This window comes from Rhinopithecus roxellana, chromosome 4 (genome assembly GCF_007565055.1).
Source record: "Rhinopithecus roxellana isolate Shanxi Qingling chromosome 4, ASM756505v1, whole genome shotgun sequence".
NCBI lineage: Eukaryota > Metazoa > Chordata > Mammalia > Primates > Cercopithecidae > Rhinopithecus > Rhinopithecus roxellana.
In genome coordinates, this window is record NC_044552.1 from 65,235,063 (window position 1) to 65,258,203 (window position 23,141).

The following is a 23,141-nucleotide window of genomic DNA, read 5'->3' on the forward strand; positions in this document are numbered from 1 at the left end:
AGGCCAAGGCGGTCAGATCACCTGAAGTCAGGAGTTCCAGACCAACCATAGCCAACATGGTGAAACCCTTGTCTCCACTAAAACTACAAAATTAGCCAGGTGTGGTGGCACACACCTGTGATCCCAGCTACTCGGGAGGCTGAGGCAGGAGAATCGCTTGAACCCGGGAGGTGGAGGTTGCAGTGAGCCGGGATCCCGCAACGCGCCACCGCACTCCATCCTGGGTGACAAGAGCGAAACTGTCTCCAAAAAAAAAAAAAAAAAGTTGCAGTAATATTTCCCTGAACCCAGTTTTCCCTGGGCATAGTGTACAGCTCCACCTGCACCCTGGGGTTTTAATTGGAAGGCTCCCGTGCCACGTAAAGTTTGTTTATATTAACTTGTATCCGTTTCTCCTGTTGATGTCTCGAATGAACTCTTAGGGCAAGCCAAAAAAAATAAGATGATTTAACTCCCTATACTGTCACAAATAAAGCTTTCGTACACTTTTGTCCACAGGTTGTTTCCTTTTTCCCTGTAGTTTTGGTTTTGCCTCAGCACACAGCCGGGTTTTTTTGTTTGTTTGTTTTGAGACAGTTTCGCTGTAATCCATGCTGGAGTGCAGTGGCGCGATCTCAACTTACTGCAACATCTGCCTCCCGGATTCAAGCGATTCTGCTGCCTCAGCCCCTGGTATAGCTGGGACTGCAGGAGGGCGCCACTACGCCCGTCATTTTGTTTTTTGGTTTTGTACTTTTCGTGAAGACGAGAGTTTCACCTTGTTAGCCAGGCTAGTCTCGAATTCCTGACCTTTGTGTAAGTTATTCGCCCGCCTTGGGCTACCACAGTGCTGGGATTACAGGCCTGAGCCGCCGCTCCCGGCCATTTTGAAGACAATGGAAAAGAGAAAAAAGGCTAGAAGAGCCACCGGCCCTCCCCCTATCCCCTAACCCTCCACGTTCCTTGTTTCAGGAGACGTTACTCTCTAGTGCTACCACGCTTTCAACTGAAACTGTTGGTGGCTCTGAAAAGAGCCTTTGGTTTAAGTTGGTACACACCCTTAGTACAACTTATGCCCTCTCTCCGCGAATGCGGCGAGCTAGCTGGATGTCCTTGGGCATGATAGTCACTCGCTTTGCGTGGATGGCACACAGGTTGGTGTCCTCAAAGAGCCCCACCAGGTAAGCCTCGCAGGCCTCCTGCAGCGCCATCACCGCCGAGCTCTGGAAGCGCAGGTCGGTCTTGAAGTCCTGCGCGATCTCACGTACCAGACGCTGGAATGGCAGCTTGCGAATCAGTAGCTCAGTCGATTTCTGATAGCGGCGGATTTCACGGAGGGCGACGGTGCCAGGCCGGTAGCGGTGGGGCTTCTTCACGCCACCGGTGGCCGGCGCGCTCTTACGAGCCGCCTTAGTGGCCAACTGCTTGCGCGGCGCTTTGCCGCCAGTGGACTTACGAGCCGTTTGCTTCGTGCGGGCCATAGGAATGAGTTTCAAGCAACGGTCACAACGGAACCAACAGTTGTTCTTACTCCTATTTATAAAGGCAAAGTCCTTCTGATTGGTCCGAATCTTCCAATTTCGCGCCCTGACTTGTGATCGGCTACTAGGTCTCATTTTAGAAAACCTTAACCTATCTAAATACTTTTTTCCCCTAGTTCCTTACATTTTATTATGTTTTATGTGCCTACCTGTATTATGTACCTTCACTGATTTTATTTTAATCACTTTGGGATTACGTTTGACAGACGGAAATGAACTTTCTGCAGTTCCGGAGCGATTTCAAAAATTCCGCGTTTGAAAGTGATTGGTGCAGCTCAATTTGTCCTTTATATTTTTAAGAAAATTCTTACTTTGAAGAAATATTTTACTTTTAATGTAGGTACCCTATTCCTTATATTCTGAACCTTTCAACGAACACTGGTTTCACTTCCAGACACTCCGTTCCTAGGGGATGTATTAAAATCCCATCGCTCTTGAAATGTATTCATCCTTTGATTACCGAAAAAGCTTAAATTTTTTGTAAGAATGCTGACGACCATGATAGGATTATAAAAGAAAGCCGATGGTATAATTCTGGAAACACGTAAATCTTTAGGTAATTTCCATTTTAGAATTAGTTATTCATAGATAATTTTAAATCCGGAAGCTGCAATTTGGTAGGAAACTAGAAACATAATATCCGTCTTTGTTTCTGTTTAAATTCGCACCTAAGGAGACATAACTTATAGCTAGATGTTACTAACAAGGCATTAATTTTTCTAATGTTTTGAATGAAAAACTACGTTTTATCCCCCGGGTGGTGTAGAAAAGGATGTAAGGTAGGTTTCGCATAAATATCCAATCAAAAAGTGACTTGAATTTAACTTTTTTATTGGCTGATTTGGTCCAATCAGGAATTGAAAATGATTAAGCACCTATTTGCATAAAAGACCTACAAAAACGGCCAGCTGTGCTGTTAAGCGTCCACTCTTGGGTGTATTCTTATTCTTTAATTTTGTTGCAATGCCTGATCCAGCTAAGTCCGCTCCCGCTCCGAAGAAGGGCTCCAAGAAGGCGGTAACCAACGCGCAGAAGAAGGATGGAAAGAAGCGTAAGCGCAGCCGCAAGGAGAGCTACTCTGTGTACGTGTACAAGGTGCTGAAGCAGGTCCACCCTGACACTGGCATCTCCTCCAAAGCCATGGGGATCATGAATTCCTTTGTCAACGACATCTTCGAGCGCATTGCGAGTGAGGCTTCCCGCCTGGCGCATTACAACAAGCGCTCTACTATCACCTCTAGGGAGATTCAGACGGCGGTACGCCTGCTGCTTCCTGGGGAGCTGGCCAAGCACGCCGTGTCCGAGGGCACTAAGGCTGTCACCAAGTACACCAGCTCCAAGTAAATGGACGCATGTTCAAACCCAAAGGCTCTTTTCAGAGCCACTTAACAATTTCAATTAAGAGTTTTAATGCTGGGTGCTGCTGTTTTCTACCGGAGAAGTGTGGCCAGTACAGGTAAAATTCTCCTACATTGCCAGTTTATCCTGTGCCTCTGTTAAACACTAAGATTTTAGAGCTCATTTGTCTTTATAAAGGTGGTGTATAACTACATTGCCCAGGCTGCTGGTCTTTAAGTTTTCCCACCTCAGCCTTGCCTTGTATTGCTGAGCAGACAATTTGACACAGCAGGAAAAGTGGACATTCTAGTTTAGGAACAAAAAGTTAAGTTTAAAACCTAGATGCAATCAACTTGGAGCAACACGTCCAGTCTGGAGCTGGTAAATTTGAGTATTCAAGATGACTTGAAAATACATTGAGCGCCTACAATAGTGAACCCACTCTAGATAGCATAATGTGATCTTTGTGGGAGCCTCCTAGAATTTAACGTCAACTGGGATATTGTAGTTTACCAAGTACCTGAGAAAAATTGAAATTTCTTAATAGATAAGGGTTAGATGACAAACTATGAAAATGAAAAAAAAAATGCCATGGAATAAACCTTTAGTTATTCAGCAAGTAATATGAGGGGTTTTAGGTGTCTGAAAAAATTTAGATTTGTAAGACAAAGTAGAGCAGACAATATAAATACTAAAAGACCTGGCAACAATGTGTCTTTGTTTTTAGGTAATGTTGGTTGGCAGTCAGCAAAAAGGCCAGGCTCAGGGAGTCTTAACTTGAAAACGCTAACAGGAATCAGCAAAACTATGTACACAACTTCTGCTGTGGATTTTTTAAATACCAAGATTGCCAACTGTAATGGTAGGGTAATACAGACTGAAACCTCTGCATTCCTCCACCCTCATGGGCATTTCTCTTGAATCATAAAATGTAGGGGTAGCAGGAGGTAAGGGAAGAGTATTTTAAGAACCTAGATCTGAGATGTACCTTCAATTTTTCTCAAAATATCTGGTGGATGGACTAGTACTTTGAGTTTATTCATTTACTGAGAACCTATTAAATTACAGAAAATACTTAGGAAAGAGCAGTGAAAAAGATAGAAACTATCCCTGTCCTTTACCTGGATTGAAATCTAAAGTGGATATTGATACAATAAACTCACAAACTAAAGAAAGAAACATAAGTCTGAAGGTCATGTTTTTCTTTTAAAACGGGCTTTTGATGGGACTGAATTTAAATTGCCAAAAGCTGAATTAACATAATCTTGAAAACTTGCAAGTTCATGGAGGCAGTTCTGAAGGGAGGGTGGAGCAAAAGAGATGCCAGAAGAAGAGCCAGCAGCATGGAATTCAAAAGTAGATTTTCTTGCCTCCTCCCTAGTGGCCAGGGAGGAGGGGTGGGGAGAGAGCAAGAGAGTGATGACAGAGGAAGGGAGAGAGCACAGAGTTCAAGTCTATATTGATGGAACTATGGTTAAAAATAGGGGCTACCCATTTATATTCTCATCTGGCCATGTCTCATCAGTGGTTTACAAGGATTTCATAGAATTGCTTTACTAAAATGTACAACCTAACTGAAATATAGAAAGTAATACTATAAGACAGCAAATATTGTATATTTATGCAAATAATTTTTTATAAAAGATATTTTTAATGTCCACCTGTGTGAGTTAGTATATGATACCTGTGTGAATTAGTATATGATAGTCCACCTGTGTGAGTTAGTATATGTCCACCTGTGTGAGTTTTTAATGATGACTATATGATAGTTACATTAACTATGATCATCATATGTTACATTAACATATGATGACTATATGATAGTTACATTAACTAGTATCTATCTAGTTATCTATCTAGTTACATTAACTAGTATCTAATAGTTAATGAAAATGAAAGTCTACTTTTCCCTCACACAAACCTAATACAGCTCAGACATGGGAGTTCCGATATCCTTAGAAATTCCCTCTGTCGCGGGCAGGCACGGTGGCTCACACCTGTAATCCCAGCACTTTGGGAGGCAGAGGCAGGCGGAGCACGAGGTCAGGAGACCATGCTGGCTACCACAGTAAAACCCTGTCTCTACTAAAAATATAAACAATTAGCTGGTCGTGGTCGCTGGGGCCTGTAGTCCCAGCTACTCGGGAGGCCAAGGCAGGAGAATGACGTGAACCCCGGAGGGGGAGCTTGCAGTGAGCCGAGATCTCACCACTGCACTCCAGCCTGGGCGACAGAGACTCCATCTCAAAAAAAAAATACAAATTCTCTCTCTCTCTCTCTCTCTCTCTCTCTCTCTCTCTCTCTATATATATATATATATATATATATCTCATACATACATATATACATAAAATGTGTTTGTCCTCTATATATAAATGTAATGTGTTTCTTATTATTTGAAATACTCTCAAATATATTCTGCTATTGAATTCTCCTATGAAGTACCAACCCAACAAATGGGACAGATGAAATTCATAAGAAGTGTTAAGTATCACCTATACAAGAAGTCTGTGAAATGTAGACAAAATTCAAAACCTATATTCATAATCAATCATAAATGAGTAGCCTGTGAGATGTGTTAGACATAGAGAAAGTCAGCAGGGCTTGTGTGTGTGCTACTCAAGAGACAGGAAGAGATGAAAGAACCAAAACCCTTTGGATATTTGTGAGACACCACATATTTATAAAGTACTCAATATTTATGGGGTCATAAATTAACCGCCCACTGTTAACACCTGTTTTGGCTGGCCTCATTGGCCCTCTATAGACAGCATGAATATAAAAGGCATGGCTGGTCAGCATACCACTATTGAGCAATATAGGTGGCTGTATACCAATAGAGCAAGCGTGTGTTGGCTCCACATAATTTGCATCTGCTGACTTCTTTGCTTATCAGGAACTCTGTTTCTTGAAATCACCCTCTCAGTGGGCAAAATATACAAGAGGGAGAGAGAAACCTCACACATATGACATGCATAACCAAGGATTCAGGTAGTGAGACTGTGTCATTTGCAACCTATCTGAAATGTGTTCACTTGCCAAAGCTCTTTCTGCTTGTTTCTTGCTACATGTTTCAAATTCATTCAATAAAATTAAGCCATGGAGCTCAGGAAACTTACATTGGGCTATGAGACTTTCTATTCACAGCCTCTGGAACAGCCTGCCTGGTAGTGTATTTGAAGGCTATCATTGCATTAAAGTAGTTTTCCGCATGACATTGTAATTTTGTCTTTCTGAATATATCCCTGTTCCAGCTCCAGCTATAATGTTCACATTTAATCCTGAAGGAAAGGAAGGCCTGTGCAGTGGCTCACACCTGTAATCCCAGCACTATGGGAGGCTGAGGCGGGCAGATCACCTGTCAGGACTTGGAGACCAGCCTTGGCCAACATGGTGAAACTCTATCTCTACTAAAAATACAAAAATTAGCTGGGCATGATGGCCTGCACCAATTATCCCAGCTATTCGGAAAGCTGAGGCAGGAGAATCACTTGAACCTGGGAGGTGGAGGTTGCAGTGAGCCAAGATTGCACCACTGCACTCCAGCCTGGGTGACAGAGTGAGAGACCCTGTCTAAAAAAAAAAAAAAAAAAAGTAAACATTGACAAGAATTGCTTCAGTTAGGAAGATAACAATGCATCTCTAACTAGAATCAAATGTTCATTTTAACATGAACAGATGGCGCTGACTTCAAATGTAGCTGTTCGCAATCAGCATAGGACTTGGTAAATCAGAAAAACACCTTGAAAAATGAAGTCAGGGCTACATGGTCACACTCAATGCCTAAAGTGAATGAGATTGGGCTGAGTTTGAAGTCCAATGGCACTGTTTTTTTTTGTTTTGTTTTTTGAGATGCTGTCTCACTCTGTCACCTAGGCTGGAGTACAGTGGTGTGATCACAGCTCACTGCGGCTTCAACATCCCTAGACTCAGGTGATCCCACCTCAGCCTCCCAAGTAGCTAGGACCACAGGCACACACCTACATGCCCAGAACATTTTTAAATATTTTTTGTAGAGATGGTGTTTTGCCATGTTGCCCAGGGTGGTCTCAAACTCCCGGGCTCAAGTGATCCACCTGCCTTGGCCTTCCAAACCGCTAGGATTACAGGCATGAGCTACTGTGTCTAGCTATGCTATTATAAATATCCATTCTAGTCAGTAATCAGGTACAGAAGCAGCTCCAATGCTACCTGCCTTAGTCCTGTCCTCTATCTTCCCGGATTTTCTCAACTCAGCATTGGAGACATACCTATTGGTGTCAATGTTCTTTATGCATTGACTCCCCCGACCCCCACCAATAAGATTCAACTTTGCCTTTTGCTTGCTTGCTTTATTTATTTATTTATTTATTTATTTATTTATTTATTTATTCATTCATTCTTGGACGTAGTTTCACTCTTGTTGCCCAGGCTGGAGTGTAATGGCATGATGTTGGCTCACTGAAACCTCTGCCTCCAGGGTTCAAGTGATTATCCTGCCTCAGCCTCCCGAGTAGCTGGGATTACAGGCGTGCACCACCACGCCTGGCTAATTTTGCATTTTTAGTAGAGACAGGGTTTCTCCATGTTGGTCAGGATGGTCTCAAACCCCCGACCTCAGGTGATCTGCCCACCTTAGCCTCCCAAAGTGCTGGGATTAAAGGCGTGAGCCACCACGCCTGGCCACCTTTTATTTTAAAACCTCAGCTTTCTCATTTCAAGGTAATCTGCCTTGTTCCTCAAAACCTTTCACATCTGAAATGCCCACATTACTTAAATCAAACCACAAAGGTGAACCACACATGGTCCTTATTATCTAGGACAGGAAACATTGTCCCATGGAGAAAATAATGTATACAACTTATCAAACAAAAATAACCAAAAGAGTCAGAATATATTTTTATTGTTTTTGTTTAAGCCCTTCTTCTTGCACACTGAAGAATATAAAGAATTTATTCAAGCACAAAACATAAGGATGGACCACCTGGAAACACCAACTCCAAAGTAATAGAGATAGCATTCTGAAATAGGGAAGTTCAGATTTCATTTATATAGGCAGAGTTAGAGGAGCTTATAGCAAGGCTCTGCACAACTTCGGGGGAGAATAGCTGAAGGCAGCTGTTAGCCTTGAGGCAGAGGGTGAGGAGTATGTGCAAGGAAGCAAGGGGAAATTATCTTGATCAGGCTTGTTTGTTTGAAGTTATCCAGAAATTCACCTTTGAACATCCATGTGTGTGACATTCCCTGAAAGGGGAACAATAAATGTTAATTACCCACAGACTGTGTTTGCCCCAGGCTTTCGGCATTCTGCCTGCACTGAATAAAAGCAAGCAGCTCCAGCTTCTTGAGGTTGCACTTTGGCCACTTGACCCAGGTGTCTCCTAGCTGCTGTTACACACTGCATACCTGTGTGTGAGTACTCTTCATCGTCAGTCAGTCAGGGTCTGCGGGACAGATCCGGCAGGTGGTGCCCAGTGTGAGGAACACTGCAACGGATCTGGACCGAACCCTTGAAAATGAATGTGAAGTGACTGCTCAGTAAGTAATTGGTCCCTGCTGGGGATTTCCAAGTTCAAGGGGATTTTCAAGCTAGGGTTTCATCATGGGACAACAGTTATCAGCTCAACAGCAACAGTATATAAAAATATTGAAACAGCTGCTTAAAGCTAGCGGAACCTTGGTTTCAGAGGCTCAATTAAGGGATGTAATGCAAAGTGTTGTATTCCATAGCCCATGGTTCCCAGAAGAAGGCACACTAGACCTAGGGCTCTGGAAGCAATTGGGAAGAAATCTTAAACAACATCATGTACAAGGGCAACAGGTCCCAGTAACATCTTTAATATTATGGGCCTTGGTTAGGGCTGCTTTGGTCCTGCTCTACACAGAAGAGCCTAAAAAAGGAGGGGAGGAAGAACTATCATCTACCTTACTGCCTCCTCCTCCTCCTCCTTAAGCCCCGCCATTACCTGGGTAAAGATACCAAAGAGGAGACAGAGGTTTTTCCTAAGTCTCCTCCCCCAATAAATTGGGAAGAAGACAAGAGATATACTACAGTTATGGGACCCCGTCTTAGGCAAGCAGCATTAGAAGGGGAGCTCCTGGCTTGTCCCATGATGCAAGATCAACAGACCAATTAGGTACATAAGCCTATTACTTTCAACACTTTTAAGGAAACAACGAAAAGCATTAGAGAAAATGGACCTACTAACCCATTCACAAGAGGATTAATTGAGGCTATAGCAGATAACTACCATATTGACTCCATGGGACTAGTCAGTGCTAGCTAAAACAACTTTAGAGGCCAGTCAATAACTCCTCCAGAGGGCAGAATATAATGAATTGTGCGAACAACAGGCTAACCAGAATCAATTGGCAGGACAGAACATAGCTGCTGTGCTCCAGGGGAGGGGTCCCTATATTAATATATAACAACAATTAAATTTTGTCCCTCAAGTCTATGCGCAACTGTCTTTGTGCACTCACGGGGCCTAGGACCAAATTCCCGAAGGTGGAGTTCAACAGAGATCTTTTATAAATGTTCCACAAAGGCCTCAGGAGCCATTTGTTGAATTTATCAATCGGTTAACCCAGGGACTTAAGAGACAAATCAGTCATGCCAAGGCCGCTGATATCTTATTGTTGTAATTGGCCTATGAAAATGCTAATGTGGATTGCCAGCAAGCAATGCAAGCAGTCAGAGGGAAAGCAGCTACAGTAGGGAACTCATATGAGCATGTCAGCTGGTGGAGACTGAAACACAGAAAGCCAGAATACTGGCTATGGCATTAAAGCCTCAAAAAGTAAAAAGGGATAAAAATTCAAATTGTTTTCAATGAGAAAAGTCAGGTCATATGAAACAGGAATGCCCCAATAGTAAAGACCAAAGTAACTCAGGAAAAGAACCCCCTTCTATATAAGAACAAGCCATAGTGGAACGTGCCCATTCCACCCTTAAAAATATGCTTAAAAAACAAAAAAGGGGGAATATGAGTAAGGACCCTACAACATTACTAGCACAAGCCTTATTTACCCTTAACTTCTTAAATTTAGCCTTATTTACCCTTAACTTCCTAAATTTAAACGATAAATTTCAATCAGCCATAGAAAAGCACTTTGCAAAAACCTTTCAGAATATGAAACCTTTAGTTTTTATGGAAAGATGTAAATAGTAATCTATGATGCAGTCCAAATGATTTGTTAACGTGGAGAAAAGGATATGCTTGTGTTCACACCCCCTCAAGTCCTCTTTGGATTTCTGTGCGACACATCAAACCATACCATGGCGTGGCTGGAACCCAACCCGGTACCAAAAATAAAGGAAATGACCCTGCAGGACCCGTAGCCCCAGAACGATGCGGCTTCCATGGACAACACAGGCCCTGGACATTATGCTGAAGAAGACAACTCAGGAAGCTGAGCGAATCCCGCTCCAGACACAAACACCATTCACTCCAGATAATCTGTTCCTTGCTATGCTCTTTGTTGTACATTGCAACACTCATAGGGTATTGGTTTTTCTCTCACTCTGCCTGCAACTCGTACCTGCTACACTCTATTAGGCCCATCTTCTAGAGTCACCTTTCTTCTGCCCTGTTACTTGGGCAGACAGCCCCTTCCCAGCTTCTAACAATGTGACTGCTTTGGTAGGAGGGATTAACACACCCCTGGTGAGGTTCCTCAGTAACAGCCCTATAGAACAATGTGCAAAAACACCTCTCCTGGATAGACCCCCACTCCTGGGGGTAACTCTTTGATTGGAAAAGAATATTACTGATTATACTCATGCTTGTCTTATGTTATCTACTGCTTCTAGGATGCAAAGCTGGAACACAAGCTGGAACCGCTGCACCTGTCAAGCCTGTCACTGTGCACATCTGTGTTCTTCAATCAACAAAACCTGATGCAAAAAACAAAAGGGGGAGATATAGGAGATCAGTCAGAGTGGTAGGAGAAACTATAAGGAAAGGAGCAGACCTTCTGAAAGGTCAGAAGGCTGCTCTTACATACTGCATACCTGTGTGTGAGTACTCCTTTCATACATCAGTCAGCCAGGCTGTGCGGGACAGACCCCGAAAAGTACGACAACAAAGGGGAGGTTAAATCTTTAACAAGGATCATTAATTAAGAAGCCAGGGCCGGCCAAGGTGGCTCACACCTGTAATCCCAGCATTTTGGGAGGCCAAGGTGCGTGGATCACGAGGTCAGGAGTTCAAGACCAGCCTGGCCAAGATGGTGAAACCCCATGTCTACTAAAAAATACAAAAATTAGCCGGGCATGGTGGCAGGCACCTGTAATCCCAGCTACTCAAGAGGCTGAGGCAGGAGAATTGCTTGAACCCAAGCGGCAGAGGTTGCAGTGAGCCAAGATCATGCCACTGCACTCCAGCTTGGCCAATAGAGTGAGATTCCATCTCAAAAAAAAAAAAAAAAAAAAAAAAAAAAAAAAAAAAAAAAAAAAAAAAAAAAAAAGAAGGCAGGAGACTTTTCTCCCTAATGCCTAATGTTGCTTAATTCTAGACACTGTAGAGAACAAGAAAAAAAAGAACTCAAGTTTTCTCATCTCTCTCAATCTTAATGTGTTTTGGGAATTCCAACAGCTGGTTTTTTTGTGTGTTTTTTCTTCTTAAGGAGATGAGGTCTCATTTTGTCACCCAGCCTGGAGTGCAGTGGCTCAATCATAGCTCACTGCAGCCTCCAACTCATGTCTCTAATGACTCTCCCACCTCAGCCTCCAGAGTAGGACGGGCTACAGAAATGCACCATCACATCAAATTTTATTTATTTTCACAAACTATAGCACAGCAATGGAATATGCTTAACATTAGGAGAGTTTTGAGACCTACTACCTGGGTTGAAATTTGTTACATCATTTATTAACTGGATGACTTTAGGCATTATGCAGAATCATTCAGCTTGTTTCCTCATTTATAAACCAGAAACAATAAATTTTTGTAATGATGAGGCGATTGCTCAAGCTTACAGTTGGGTGTAACAAAGAATTCTGACTTTTATTTCACTTTTGTTTCTACCACTATGAAGAACAACATGGGGGCTTCTGCACAGCAACTTCAGAAGATAAGCAGGTTTTCTGGAAATGGATTGAGAGCAAGAGATGATATCTAAAATCAAAGATATATGACACTGTTGGGGCTCAGAAACTGATATCCCAAAATATGGCACTTTGACATCCTGAACTGAAGAAGCTACAAGGTCTCTCTGACCTTCTCCCCATCCCTCCTATCTCTCAATTCTCTGTGTCTCCCAAAGTACAGGATGAAGTTGTTTTCAGAAGTTCCTTATCTGCCTAAAGTCCAAACCTGCCAAAGAATACAATTATCTTTTGTCTCTATCCTGAGTTTTCATTAAATGAACTAATATCACAGGGAGAAACACAAGCCTGTCAACAAGCCTAGATAGATTCTGTCACAAACCACTGCCTACTCTGCAGCCCTAACAGACATTGTCCCAGGCTCTTGCATGTTCTTCAAGCCCACTGAATTCCCCTAAAAGTCATTTATTATGTCTGGAGGGAGGGAGAGGGAAACAAAGAACAAAGGTGACTAAGATGGCGCACTTCCGGGTTCTTCATCACCAACTTTCCCACAGCCCGGGAAGGTGCAGATCAACCGGGCATGCGCCAGGTGTGGTCAATCCGAAGGGACCAAGATTTACCTGGCCGTGCCCACCGCACAGCCCTCCACCCGCCCGCGTCCTGCCTACTGCCCTCCCACTCCCAGGCCCAAAACATAAAAGCTGCTCCCGGCAGGCGCCGGGCGGGCCACTCCTCGTACGCGGGACCCAGGAACCTCGTCGGAGAACGCCGGAGCGACTTCCTCGGCCTCCGCCGCTGGAGACCGGTGAACCTCGCTTCCTCTTTCTTTACATTGGCTAGGTAATAAAGTTTCCTTTTTTATCTTGCCTACTTGCCTTTTCCTCTGGCGCCGGCTCTAGTGGTCGCATAAAACAAATCATATTATACCCCTAAAAACACTTCTCAAGCTCCCATTTCCCTAGGAAGTAGGATAAACATCTATGCCCAATTGCAATATTGGGTGATCACTCTATCCAACCCCCTCTGCAGTGTACACGTTAATAAATTCATATGCTTTTTCTCTTATTAATTCTGGTCATTAATTTAACCTTTTTCTTCTTTTGGGCCCATGTTGAAACCTCTTTCTTCAGCTTCTCTTCCAATTAGGTGTGGCCTTTTAGCTAAGTTCCTGCCAATGGAACATAAATACAAGTAAAGATTGACATTTCCAGGCCTGGGACATAACAAAACTTTCCACGAAGGATTTTTCCATCTTCTTTCCCTTTGCAGGGCAAATGTGGAAGCCACATTTAAGATGGCTAAGCCACAAAGACAGAGGGAATTTGGGTTCCAGAACTACTGCTGGAACAAAGAGGGACCTGTTGATCTAGAATACCCTTTTTGAACCTCATATCCACAGAAAATAAACTTGTATTTATCTTAACTAGTATGCTCTGCACCAAAGAAGGGTCCAGATTCTTAATTTCTAAAAGGAAATGCATTCACTTGTTGCTGGATGAATCTTCAGGTCAAAACACTTCATCTGTAAAAGAAACATAAGATTTCATTGAGCGAAACAAAGCAAAATGTGGACTTCTTAAGAGTTAAACAGAGGAGAGGAAGCTATATTCAACTCTATCAGCAGCAGAACTTCCGTCCACAGCCTAGTGATCTTTCAATGTGGATGTGACCATGAGGATGAGGTAGTTTCATAGGATATGTTGCCTCTTGGATCCTCAATTAGAAAAGCATAAGGAGGGCTGGATGCTGTGACTCACACCAGTAATTGCAGCACTTTGGGATGCTGAGGCATGAGGATCACTTGAGCCCAGGAGTTCAAGACCAGTCTGGGTAATATAGTGAGACCTCATCTCTATAATAAAAAAAAAAAAAATTAAACAAAATCAGTAAGGAGGCCAGGGGTCATGACTCATGCCTGTAATCCAACACTTTGGGAGACAGAGGTGGGGAAGGTTGCTTGAGGCAAGGAGTTCGAGACTGCAGTGAGCTAGGATCACACCATTGCAGTCCAGCCTAGATAACAGAGTGAGACTGTCTCAAAAAAAAAAAAGAAAGAAAGAGAAAGAAAGAGAAAAGAAAAGTTCAAGGAGAAAATAGAGACTATAATTTTGACATTGTTCCCCAAAAGCATCACAGAATAATCTGGGTAAATTTTGTAGGACCCCAGACACGACTTTTTTCCTCTAACTGCACTTACCAAAAAAGTGAAAGTAATTGATAGTCCATTATTATCAGTTATAATCATAAATAAACTCCCTGGATCTCATATTGGACAATTAGTCTCACTCAATATGAAGGATTAAGAAGAAATGTGATCTCTCAATTTTTTGTCAAGGTTTCTCTAGGGCTCAAAATCGGTAGTTGGGAACATGTATCATCTTCATAATTTAATTTTGTTTTATTCATTATGGATTCAGCCATCATATTATAACCATTATAGAAATTTTAATGTGGAGTTCTGTTGCCAGTAGGAGCAGTTTTCTTTGTACTTGGGAGCTCATCCATAGATATCTAGTATAATGAAATCTCAGAAAATGTTACAGCATATAAAGCCTTTTTATAAAGACTACATTGGATTCTTTCATGTGAAAAGTAAAATGATAGCAATTTTCCAGATCTCTTATTTTGTATTTTAAATAAATTACCATATAATAATACTCTTTCCTTAACTACTGGTGTCCTTGAATAGGGTGAGCAGTCCTCCATGGGGTTAGCACTCATTGCTCATCTTTTCCTGCCCCTGCCTCTTGGTTCAGTCTTAACTGAATGTCCTTGGGTATCTGGAACAACACTTTTGAAAAATGAAAATGTATGAATCAGGCCGGGTGCAGTGGCTCATGCCTGTAATCCCAGCACGTTGGGAGGCCGAGGCTGGCAGATCACCTGAGGTCAGGAGTTCAAGACCAGCCTGGCCAACCTGGCGAAACCCCATCTCTACTAAAAAATACAAAACTTAGCTAGGCGTGCAGGCGCCTGTATTCCCAGCTACTTGGGAGGCTGAGGCATGCAGCAGTGCTTGAACCAGGGAGGCGGAGGTTACAGTGGGCCAAGATCACGCCACTGCACTCCAGCCTGGGCAACAAAGTGAGACTGTGTCTCAAAAAAAAAAAAAAAAAGGCTAGGCGTGGTGACTCACTCCTGTAATCCCAGCACTTTGGGAGGCTGAGGTTGGTAGATCACCTGAGGTCAGGAGTTGTGAACAAGCCTGACTAACATGGCAAAACCCCGTCTCAACTAAACATACAAAAATTAGCCGGACGTTGTGGCACATGCCTGTAATCCCAGCTACTCGGGAGGTTCAGGCAGGAGAATCACTTGAACCCGGGAGGCAGAGGTTGCAGTGAGCTGAGATTGTGCCATTGCACTGCAGCCTGGGCAACAAGAACAAAACTCCATCTCAAAAAAAAAAAAAAAAAAAAAAAAAGTATAAATCTGTACTGAGTTACCTGGAAATTCCAGCTTAAGAAAAACAAAGACCCTGGTTTTATGTAGTTGGCAATCAGAACAATGTCCATAGCCCAAATATGCACCCAACTCAGGATCCATGAATCAATGTTTCGTCTCTCTGGTATGATCTTCCTACAGATGTATATAGAACTCACTCTCTTCTCTGCTTAGTCTTGTCAGGACCAAGAAAAATCTTCCCCTTCACCCTCTGAAGTTTTTCTCAAATATCAATTAACAAAAAACAGATTAATAGGAGAGAAAAGGAAACAAATTTATTAACATGCATGAGGGAGAACCACAGAATAATTACCCCAACCCCAGCAGTGGGGTACAGAACCTTAAATGCCATCTTAAGGTTAAAGAATGGGGGCTCAGAGCATGGCCAAAAACAGGTTAGGGTAGTCAATCACGCAAGACAGGTTATGGGAGGGCTTTGCTAACAAAGGTGGTCTTGTTATGTAGATGAAAATTCATAGGTAGCAGCCCTCAAGAAGAATACATATATAGTAAATATTTCTTTCAGACCTTTAAAGGTGTCAGACTCAGACATTTTTTTTGGTTTTTTTTTTTTTTTTTTTTGAGAGGGAGTCTCACTCTGTTGCCCAGGCTGGAGTACAATGGCACTATCTCGTCTCACTGCAACCTCCGCCTCCTGGGTTCAAGCGATTCTCCTGCCTCAGCCTCCTGACTAGTAGGGATTACAGACGCCCGCCACCATGCCTAGCTAATTTTTGTGTTTTTAGTAGAGATGGGGTTTCACTACGTTGGCCCAGGCTGGCCTCGAACTCCTGACCTCAAATCCGCCTGCCTCGGCCTCCCAAAATGCCGGGATTACAGGCGTGAGCCACTGAGCCTGGCCCGGTGTCAGACTCTTAATCTTTCCTAGATTGGACAAGGTAAAGCCTCAGAAAAAAAAACCTGGCAGAACCAAAGCAGTTTTTCTCAACAGATGCACATCTCCACAAAAGGCAGTTCTGTAGGGCAACTTCTGTTTGCAGACCCTCCAAAGAACCATCCCAAAATATGTCAAAGAAGTATACTTGGGGATGAAATAGTTGATTTCCTTCAGACTTGTTGGCCTAAAAGAAAGATGCGGAAGCACAATTCGTAATTTAAAGAATTTATGGTCGGGCGCGGTGGCTAACGCCTGTAATCCCAACACTTTGGGAGGCTGAGGCAGGTGGATCACGAGGTCAGGAGATGGAGATCATCCTGGCCAACATGGTGAAACCCCCTCTCTACTAAAAATACAAAAAGTAGCCAGGCATAGGGGCATGCGCCTGAAGTCCCAGCTGCTCAGGAGGCTGAGGCAGGAGAATCACTTGAACCCAGGAGGCAGAGGTGGCAGTGAGCCGAGATCGTGCCACTGCACGCCAGCCTGGGTGACAGTGAGATTCCGTCTCAAAAAAAAAACAAAAAAAGAAAAAAGAATTGGGGCCAGGCACAGTGGTTCACGCCTGTAATCCCAGCACTTTGGGAGGCCGAGGCAGGCAGATCACGAGGTGAGGAGATGGAAACTCATCCTGGCTAACATGGTGAAACCCCGTTTCTACTAAAAATACAAAAAAATTAGCTGGGGATGGTGGCAGGTGACTATAGTCCCAGTTACTCGGGAGGCTGAGGCAAGAGAATGGCGTGAACCCAGTGAGCCGAGATCACGCCAGCCTGGTTGACAGAGCAAGCCTGGGTGATGGAACAAGACTCCGTCTCAAAAAAAAAAAAAAAGATAATTTACTCGAACCAAAGTCAGGACAGCAGCTCAGAAATCTCAGTCCCAAGTAATCTGGGATATGAGCTCCACTGGCCTTTGTTAAAAATAGGTTTTTAAAGACAAAAAAGGGGGGACAGAAGGTGGACTGATACAAAATTTTTTGTCAGGAATTGTCATTGGTTTACAGAAATAGCATCAATTAGTTATTGGCTATACATTGTAAAGCTACAGGGTGTGGGTTACAGTGTGGGATGTGGCATTATTTGGTAAACTTGTAGCTACTTATAATAACAAGCACTATCTAGAGATGAATACATATCTCAACGAGGGGAGTAGGTTGTGATTGTTGTCTCATTTTAGTGTGGCTGTGGGCCTGATCATTTAAAACGACTCCCATTCCTCAGATGAAAGTTATTTTCTTGGCCTGGTGTGGTACCTCACGTCTGGTAGCCCCAGCACTTTTGGAGGCCAAGGTGAGAGGATCCCTTGAGCACAAGAGTTTGAGACTAGCCTGGGCAACATAGTGAGGCCTCGTCTCTACAACAACAACAAAAAAAGTTATCTTCTTTTCTCAGTCTTATCTCACTTGTGAGTTCTTCCCTATCCACCCTTTTTAAAATTACAGCTGTCTACCACATTCCCTCCCATCCTCTGGCTGTCATTCCCTTTATCCATTTTAACTTTTTTACATCTTCTTTACCTGAGAATATACTAAACTTTTCTTTTTCTTTTCTTTTCTTTTCTTTTTTTTTTTTTTTTTTTTTTTTTTTTTTGAGACACAGAGTCTCACTCTGTCACCCAGGCTAGGAGTACAGTGGTATGATCTTGGCTCACTGCAACCTACACCTCCCAGGTACAAACGATTCTCGTGCCTCGGCCTCCAGAGAAGCTGGGACTACAGGCACGTGCAAACACGTATGGCTAATTTTTTGGTATTTTTTTTAGTAGAAATGGAGTTTCGCCATGTTGGTCAAACTGGTCTCGAACTCCTGACCTCAAGTGATCTGCCCACCTGGGCCTCACAGGCCATAGATTTTGTGTAACTTGTGTTTCTTTTTCCCAGACGCATCTTCAACCTTGGCAAAAATAAACCTGTGAATTTTTGGTTTACACTATCAGGGAGAACAAAAGACGTACAGAGAAGAGCTTTCACTCTTAAGGGCCTGGTGATGCACCAGAAGAATCTTAAAGCAAGCTTTACTAACTACGCTTTATCTATTTGTTTGCTTTCCCCAACATTGCCACCCCTGGAGACTCAAAGTACTTTTCCTTCGTCTTCTAAATTCTCTAAAAATTTACTGTTCTTTGTGGAAGGCACTACACAAAAGCTGGAATTCAAAGCCACCTCAATGTGTACTCATTCCCTGGGTGTCATTCATGTATATGTAATATATACGTTAATACACTTCTGCTTGTTTTTCATTTGTTAATCTGTCTTTTGTTACATAGTTTGTTTCAACTAAGAACCTATGTGGGGGGTGGGAGTTGAAGGGAAAATTATTCTGCCTTTTCTCCACCTTCATCTCCTATTGTCCCCTGCTCATTCCCCATGGTCACCATGGTACCTCAGCAGTCTCCCTCCTCTTCTCCCTGAACACATCCACACAAGTTGCTTCCTCATCTCTTTCAGCTCTTTGCTGAAATATTATCTTCTTAATAGGGTCTTCATTAGTTGCCTTATCTAAATTACAGCTTCCTATGACACTCTTTAGTCTTGCTTTATTTTTTTTCCTTCTCACCATCTAACATATTACATATGATATTTACCTATCTAGCTTATTTTCTGTCTATTCCAGACTCGAATGTAAATTCCATGAGAGCAAACATTTTGTGTTTCGTTCTCTGGGTGTATTTCCAACGCACAGACCAGCATCTGGTACATTGTAAATTCTCAACCAGTTATTTGCAGTAAATAAAAATCAATGTTAAAGAAATATGTCATCCAAAATGGATCATATTAAATTTTTAAAAAAGAAATACTATTTGTTATATAAGTAATGATGGCATCATAATTTATTTTTTTTATTTTTGAGATGGAGTCTCGGTCTGTCACCAGGCTGGAGTGCAGTAGCATGATCTCGGCTCACTACAACCTCTACTTCACAAGTTCAAGAGAGTCTCCTACCTCAACCTCCCGAGTAGCTGGGATTACAGGTGTGCACCACCAGGCCCGGTCCAGCTAATTTTTATATTTTTAGTAGAGATGGGGTTTCACCAAGTTGGCCAAGTTTGTCAAGAACTCCTAACCTCACATGATCCGCCCACATCGGCCTGCCAAAGTGCTGGGATTACAGGCATGAGCCAAGGCACCTGGCCCATAAGGTGTTAAATAGCAGATAACATATATAAAATAGATGAAATGATATTGAAATTGCCATTGCAAAACTGTAACTGAGACAGTCAAAGAGATCTGACCTAAGCAACTCCATCTTGCTTCTAACCTTCAAGCTGTCCTTGTTCATTCCTGGGTGTAGGCTGACCTACCTTTGGGAGGAACTTAGTTTATAGTTTAAAACTAATATGATAACAGCCCTTTCCCAAAACAAACCTCCTTGCCTGGGGACTAGACTGCCTTTGTAGACAGAACTAAGTAATTACTCACAAGATTAGAAATTACAGTTTAGGGGCCGGTTGTAATGGCTCACGCCTGTAATCCCAGCATTTTGGGAGGCAAAGGCAGGCAGATCACTTGAGGTCAGGAGTTCGAGACCAACCTGGCCAATATGATGAAACCCCGTCTCTACTAAAAATACAAAAATTAGCTAGACATGGTGGCACACACCTGTAATCCCAGCTGCTTGGGAGGCTGAACAAGAGAATCGCTCGAACCTGGGAGGCGGAGGTTGCAGTCTCCATCCTGGGCGACACAGTGAGACTCTGTCTCAAAGGAAAAAAAACACACACACACACACACACACACACACATTATAGTTTAGGAGTCCTGCAGCTGGAACCTATAAGATTCTGACCCTGCCTAAACTGCTCCTAAGATCAGTGCTTGAGATATTTTGCAGACCTGATGCTGGTACCACCCAGATTCGTAAACTGACTCATCAGATCTCCTGGCCTCCACCCAGAAACTGACTCAGCCCAAGGAGACAGCTTCGACTCCTTGTAATGACATCTCTGACCTAACCAATCAGGACTCCTGGTTCACCGGCTTCCCCCACCCAGAATGCTGGGGAGACTGATTTGAGTAACAATAAAACTAGGGTCTCCCGTACAGCTGGCTCTGCATGAATTACTTTCTCTATTGCAATTCCCTGCCTAGATAAATCAGCTTTGTCTAGGCAGCGGGCAAGGTGAACCCATTAGGCGGTTTCATTATTTGCTTTACAAAAATCAATAGATAAAATACACTTAAGCCAATGTTTTTATTGAAGCTGGATGAGAGGAACATAAGGTTTTATTAAACTATTATCTCCTTTCCCATATATTCTGGAATGTCAAATTAGTTTTTAAAATAAAAGCAATACGTGAAAAAAAAATGACAAGTTGCTAAATTAATAAAGGTCATAAAGGAGGATCTGCTGAATACCCAAACAGGGCCTTGTGCTAATCTGTAAAGGAAGGGTTCTATATGCAAACAGATGTCTTGGTTGTATGCCAAGCAGCCCAGGATGGTATGTGTTCCTCCTTGTAACATCCCTAAAAACCTGATACTTTCACTGAAAGGACCTTGGTATCTCAAAAAAAAAAAAAAAAAAAAAAAAAAAAAAAAAAAAAAAAAACCTTACATTAGAAAGAAGAAAGAAAAAAAACAAAAAACAAAAAGGAAAAGAACAAAAAAAAAAAAAAAAGAAAAGAAAAAAAACAACTTACATTAGTGTTGCCCTAAGAAATTCTTATAAAAGCCAGGTGTTGAAAGATAGTCAAGCAAGCCAGAAAGTCTTTAGAGACCAGTATATTCTCTCTGAGGGCAAACTACAAGGAAACAGATTCAATTAGAAAACTGTGTTAAGTCTGGAGTCAAACCAGAGCTAATGAGAGTATTAAAATTTATGTAGCAAGAAGTCTCAGCCCCAGCTGTTTGTTAGAAGCACCTGAATCTTAATAATTACCATTCCCTGGGCCCACTCTGCAGATTGCTATTAGTCTCATTGAACACCAGGTAAAGATTTTTCTAACACCTTCCCATGTGACTGTAATGTTACATTGAGAAAACTGATCTGTAAAGAAATCAAACTATTTTAGGGGATTGTTCTGTGTACTTGCTTTAGAGAACATTTCATAGAATATTTCATTCTGTAACATAAACATGCATTTTGCAAAAGCTCACTCCTTGTAACAGTCCACAGGCAGTATGCCTTTATTGATTAGACCAAAACCAACAACCTAGACTTCCTAAATCAGTGTTCATGACAATCATCTTAAGTGTATACAGATTGACTCCAGCCCTAGATGGGGATTGAAACAAGCTTCTAACAAGTTCCCAGGTAATGCCCACGCTGCCAGTAATGTAGAAGCCAATCTGGCTTTGGTTTCTGCCACCAATTTCTGATATTGATATCGGTCAAAAATGGATCATTTCACAGAAAAGACAAAGAACTGTTAAAAAAAAAAAAAAAAAGGAGGGGGTGGGGCGGGGAATTGTGGAAATAGCTTACTTCAGACAAGAAAAAGCAGCAACCAAGAACATCTGTACCTATTCTCAACTGCCAATGCTCATTCACTGTAAGGTTTTAAAAGGGATTAACTACAAATATACTACGAAAAAACACCACTTCTATAATGGGTATAAGTAGACAACGCGACTAACGCTTGAGACAAACCATGTATAACATGAACCCAGATGTCCCCTTCCGCTACCAAATCGAAGCACCAAACCCCGAATAGCCAGTAAAAAATTAAAAATTTAAATTTGAATTTAAAAAAAAGGACGTTGACAATCTGGCATGTTCGAGAGAAAGCACGGGAATATAGCAAGCTTACCATTAACTTTAGCCAATCAAATGAGGACTTAAGTACTACAACCAACGTTAAGTTTCAAAGATTCGATTAGTCAATCACAGCTATTTTCGGGTGAAAGTAGGCGGCTCTTAAAAGAGCCTTTGGGTTGGAGAGAATTATTACCCAGAAACCTTTACGCTCTCTCCCCACGAATGCGGCGAGCTAGCTGAATGTCCTTGGGCATGATAGTCACTCGCTTAGCATGGATGGCACACAGGTTGGTGTCCTCAAAGAGCCCCACCAAGTAGGCTTCGCAGGCCTCCTGCAGGGCCATCACTGCGGAACTCTGAAAGCGAAGATCCGTCTTGAAGTCCTGAGCGATTTCTCGCACCAGGCGCTGGAAAGGCAACTTTCGGATCAGCAGCTCAGTCGACTTCTGGTAGCGGCGAATCTCGCGCAGAGCCACGGTGCCGGGACGGTAGCGGTGAGGCTTCTTCACGCCGCCGGTGGCCGGCGCGCTTTTCCTAGCCGCCTTAGTGGCCAGCTGCTTGCGCGGTGCTTTGCCACCGGTGGACTTGCGTGCAGTCTGCTTGGTGCGGGCCATCTCAGATTAACTGGAAGAAAAACTCAGCCACTTGGCAGAGTGGCAACTACCCTTATATATACTCAGAAACATTCTAATTGGCCTTGTTGATTTTCAAAAGTCCCGCGCAACAAAACCATTGGCTGAAGAGTCCAACAATGTGATTGGTGAATTACTGGAAAGTCTGACTGGATGAATCACTTCATTTTTTAATCCTCTCTTCTCTGTTAGTATGCGATCCAAGAGCGTTAATTTCCTAAAATTGTAATTCTGCGCTTCTCAAGCTGTAGTCCGTAAACGACTACTTTAAGACTTTGGAAGACGCTAATTCTCATTCAGTAGATGTGTTGTGGGGCCTGATTCGGAGAACCACGTTTTGAGAAGTTTATCTTGTGTGGTTTTCCGGAGTAACTTGAACTGCCGCTAGCTAGAAACCTTTGACCATTATAAGGCAGGATTCTTGGGTGGTGTACCTGGAAAATCACGAACCAAGAAGTCACCGACATACAACAGTGAGCAACAAATGTTAACGGAATTGTATTTTTTCCCAAATGATATTTTGCTTCGGTTGAGAACTTTTAAAGGATAGACTGACTTTAGGTTTTCCAACGACTCTCATTT

General features: G+C 42.7%; 3 protein-coding genes across 3 annotated transcripts in view; 1 reads left to right on the plus strand and 2 right to left on the minus strand.

Moving 5' to 3' along the window:
* Window positions 1-991: 991 nt before the first annotated feature.
* LOC104663490 lies at window positions 992-22,839 on the minus strand. Its single transcript, XM_010364689.2, is given in 3 exon segments — window positions 992-1,512; window positions 2,488-2,835; window positions 22,129-22,839. Coding segments are annotated over 3 exon segments (1,224 nt in total). The 5' UTR covers window positions 22,542-22,839; the 3' UTR covers window positions 992-1,049.
* Window positions 2,453-2,921, plus strand: LOC104663499 (histone H2B type 1-F/J/L-like). Its single transcript, XM_010364703.2, has one exon. The coding sequence runs from the start codon at window positions 2,484-2,486 to the stop codon at window positions 2,862-2,864; it is 381 nt and encodes a 126-aa protein (XP_010363005.1). The 5' UTR covers window positions 2,453-2,483; the 3' UTR covers window positions 2,865-2,921.
* LOC104663991 (histone H4) overlaps window positions 11,466-23,141 on the minus strand; it is a 63,772-nt gene continuing 52,096 nt past the window's right edge. The window contains exon 5 of the mRNA XM_030928475.1: window positions 11,466-13,411. The gene's annotated coding sequence lies outside the window, so the exon portion shown is untranslated. The remainder of the gene's footprint in view (window positions 13,412-23,141) is intronic.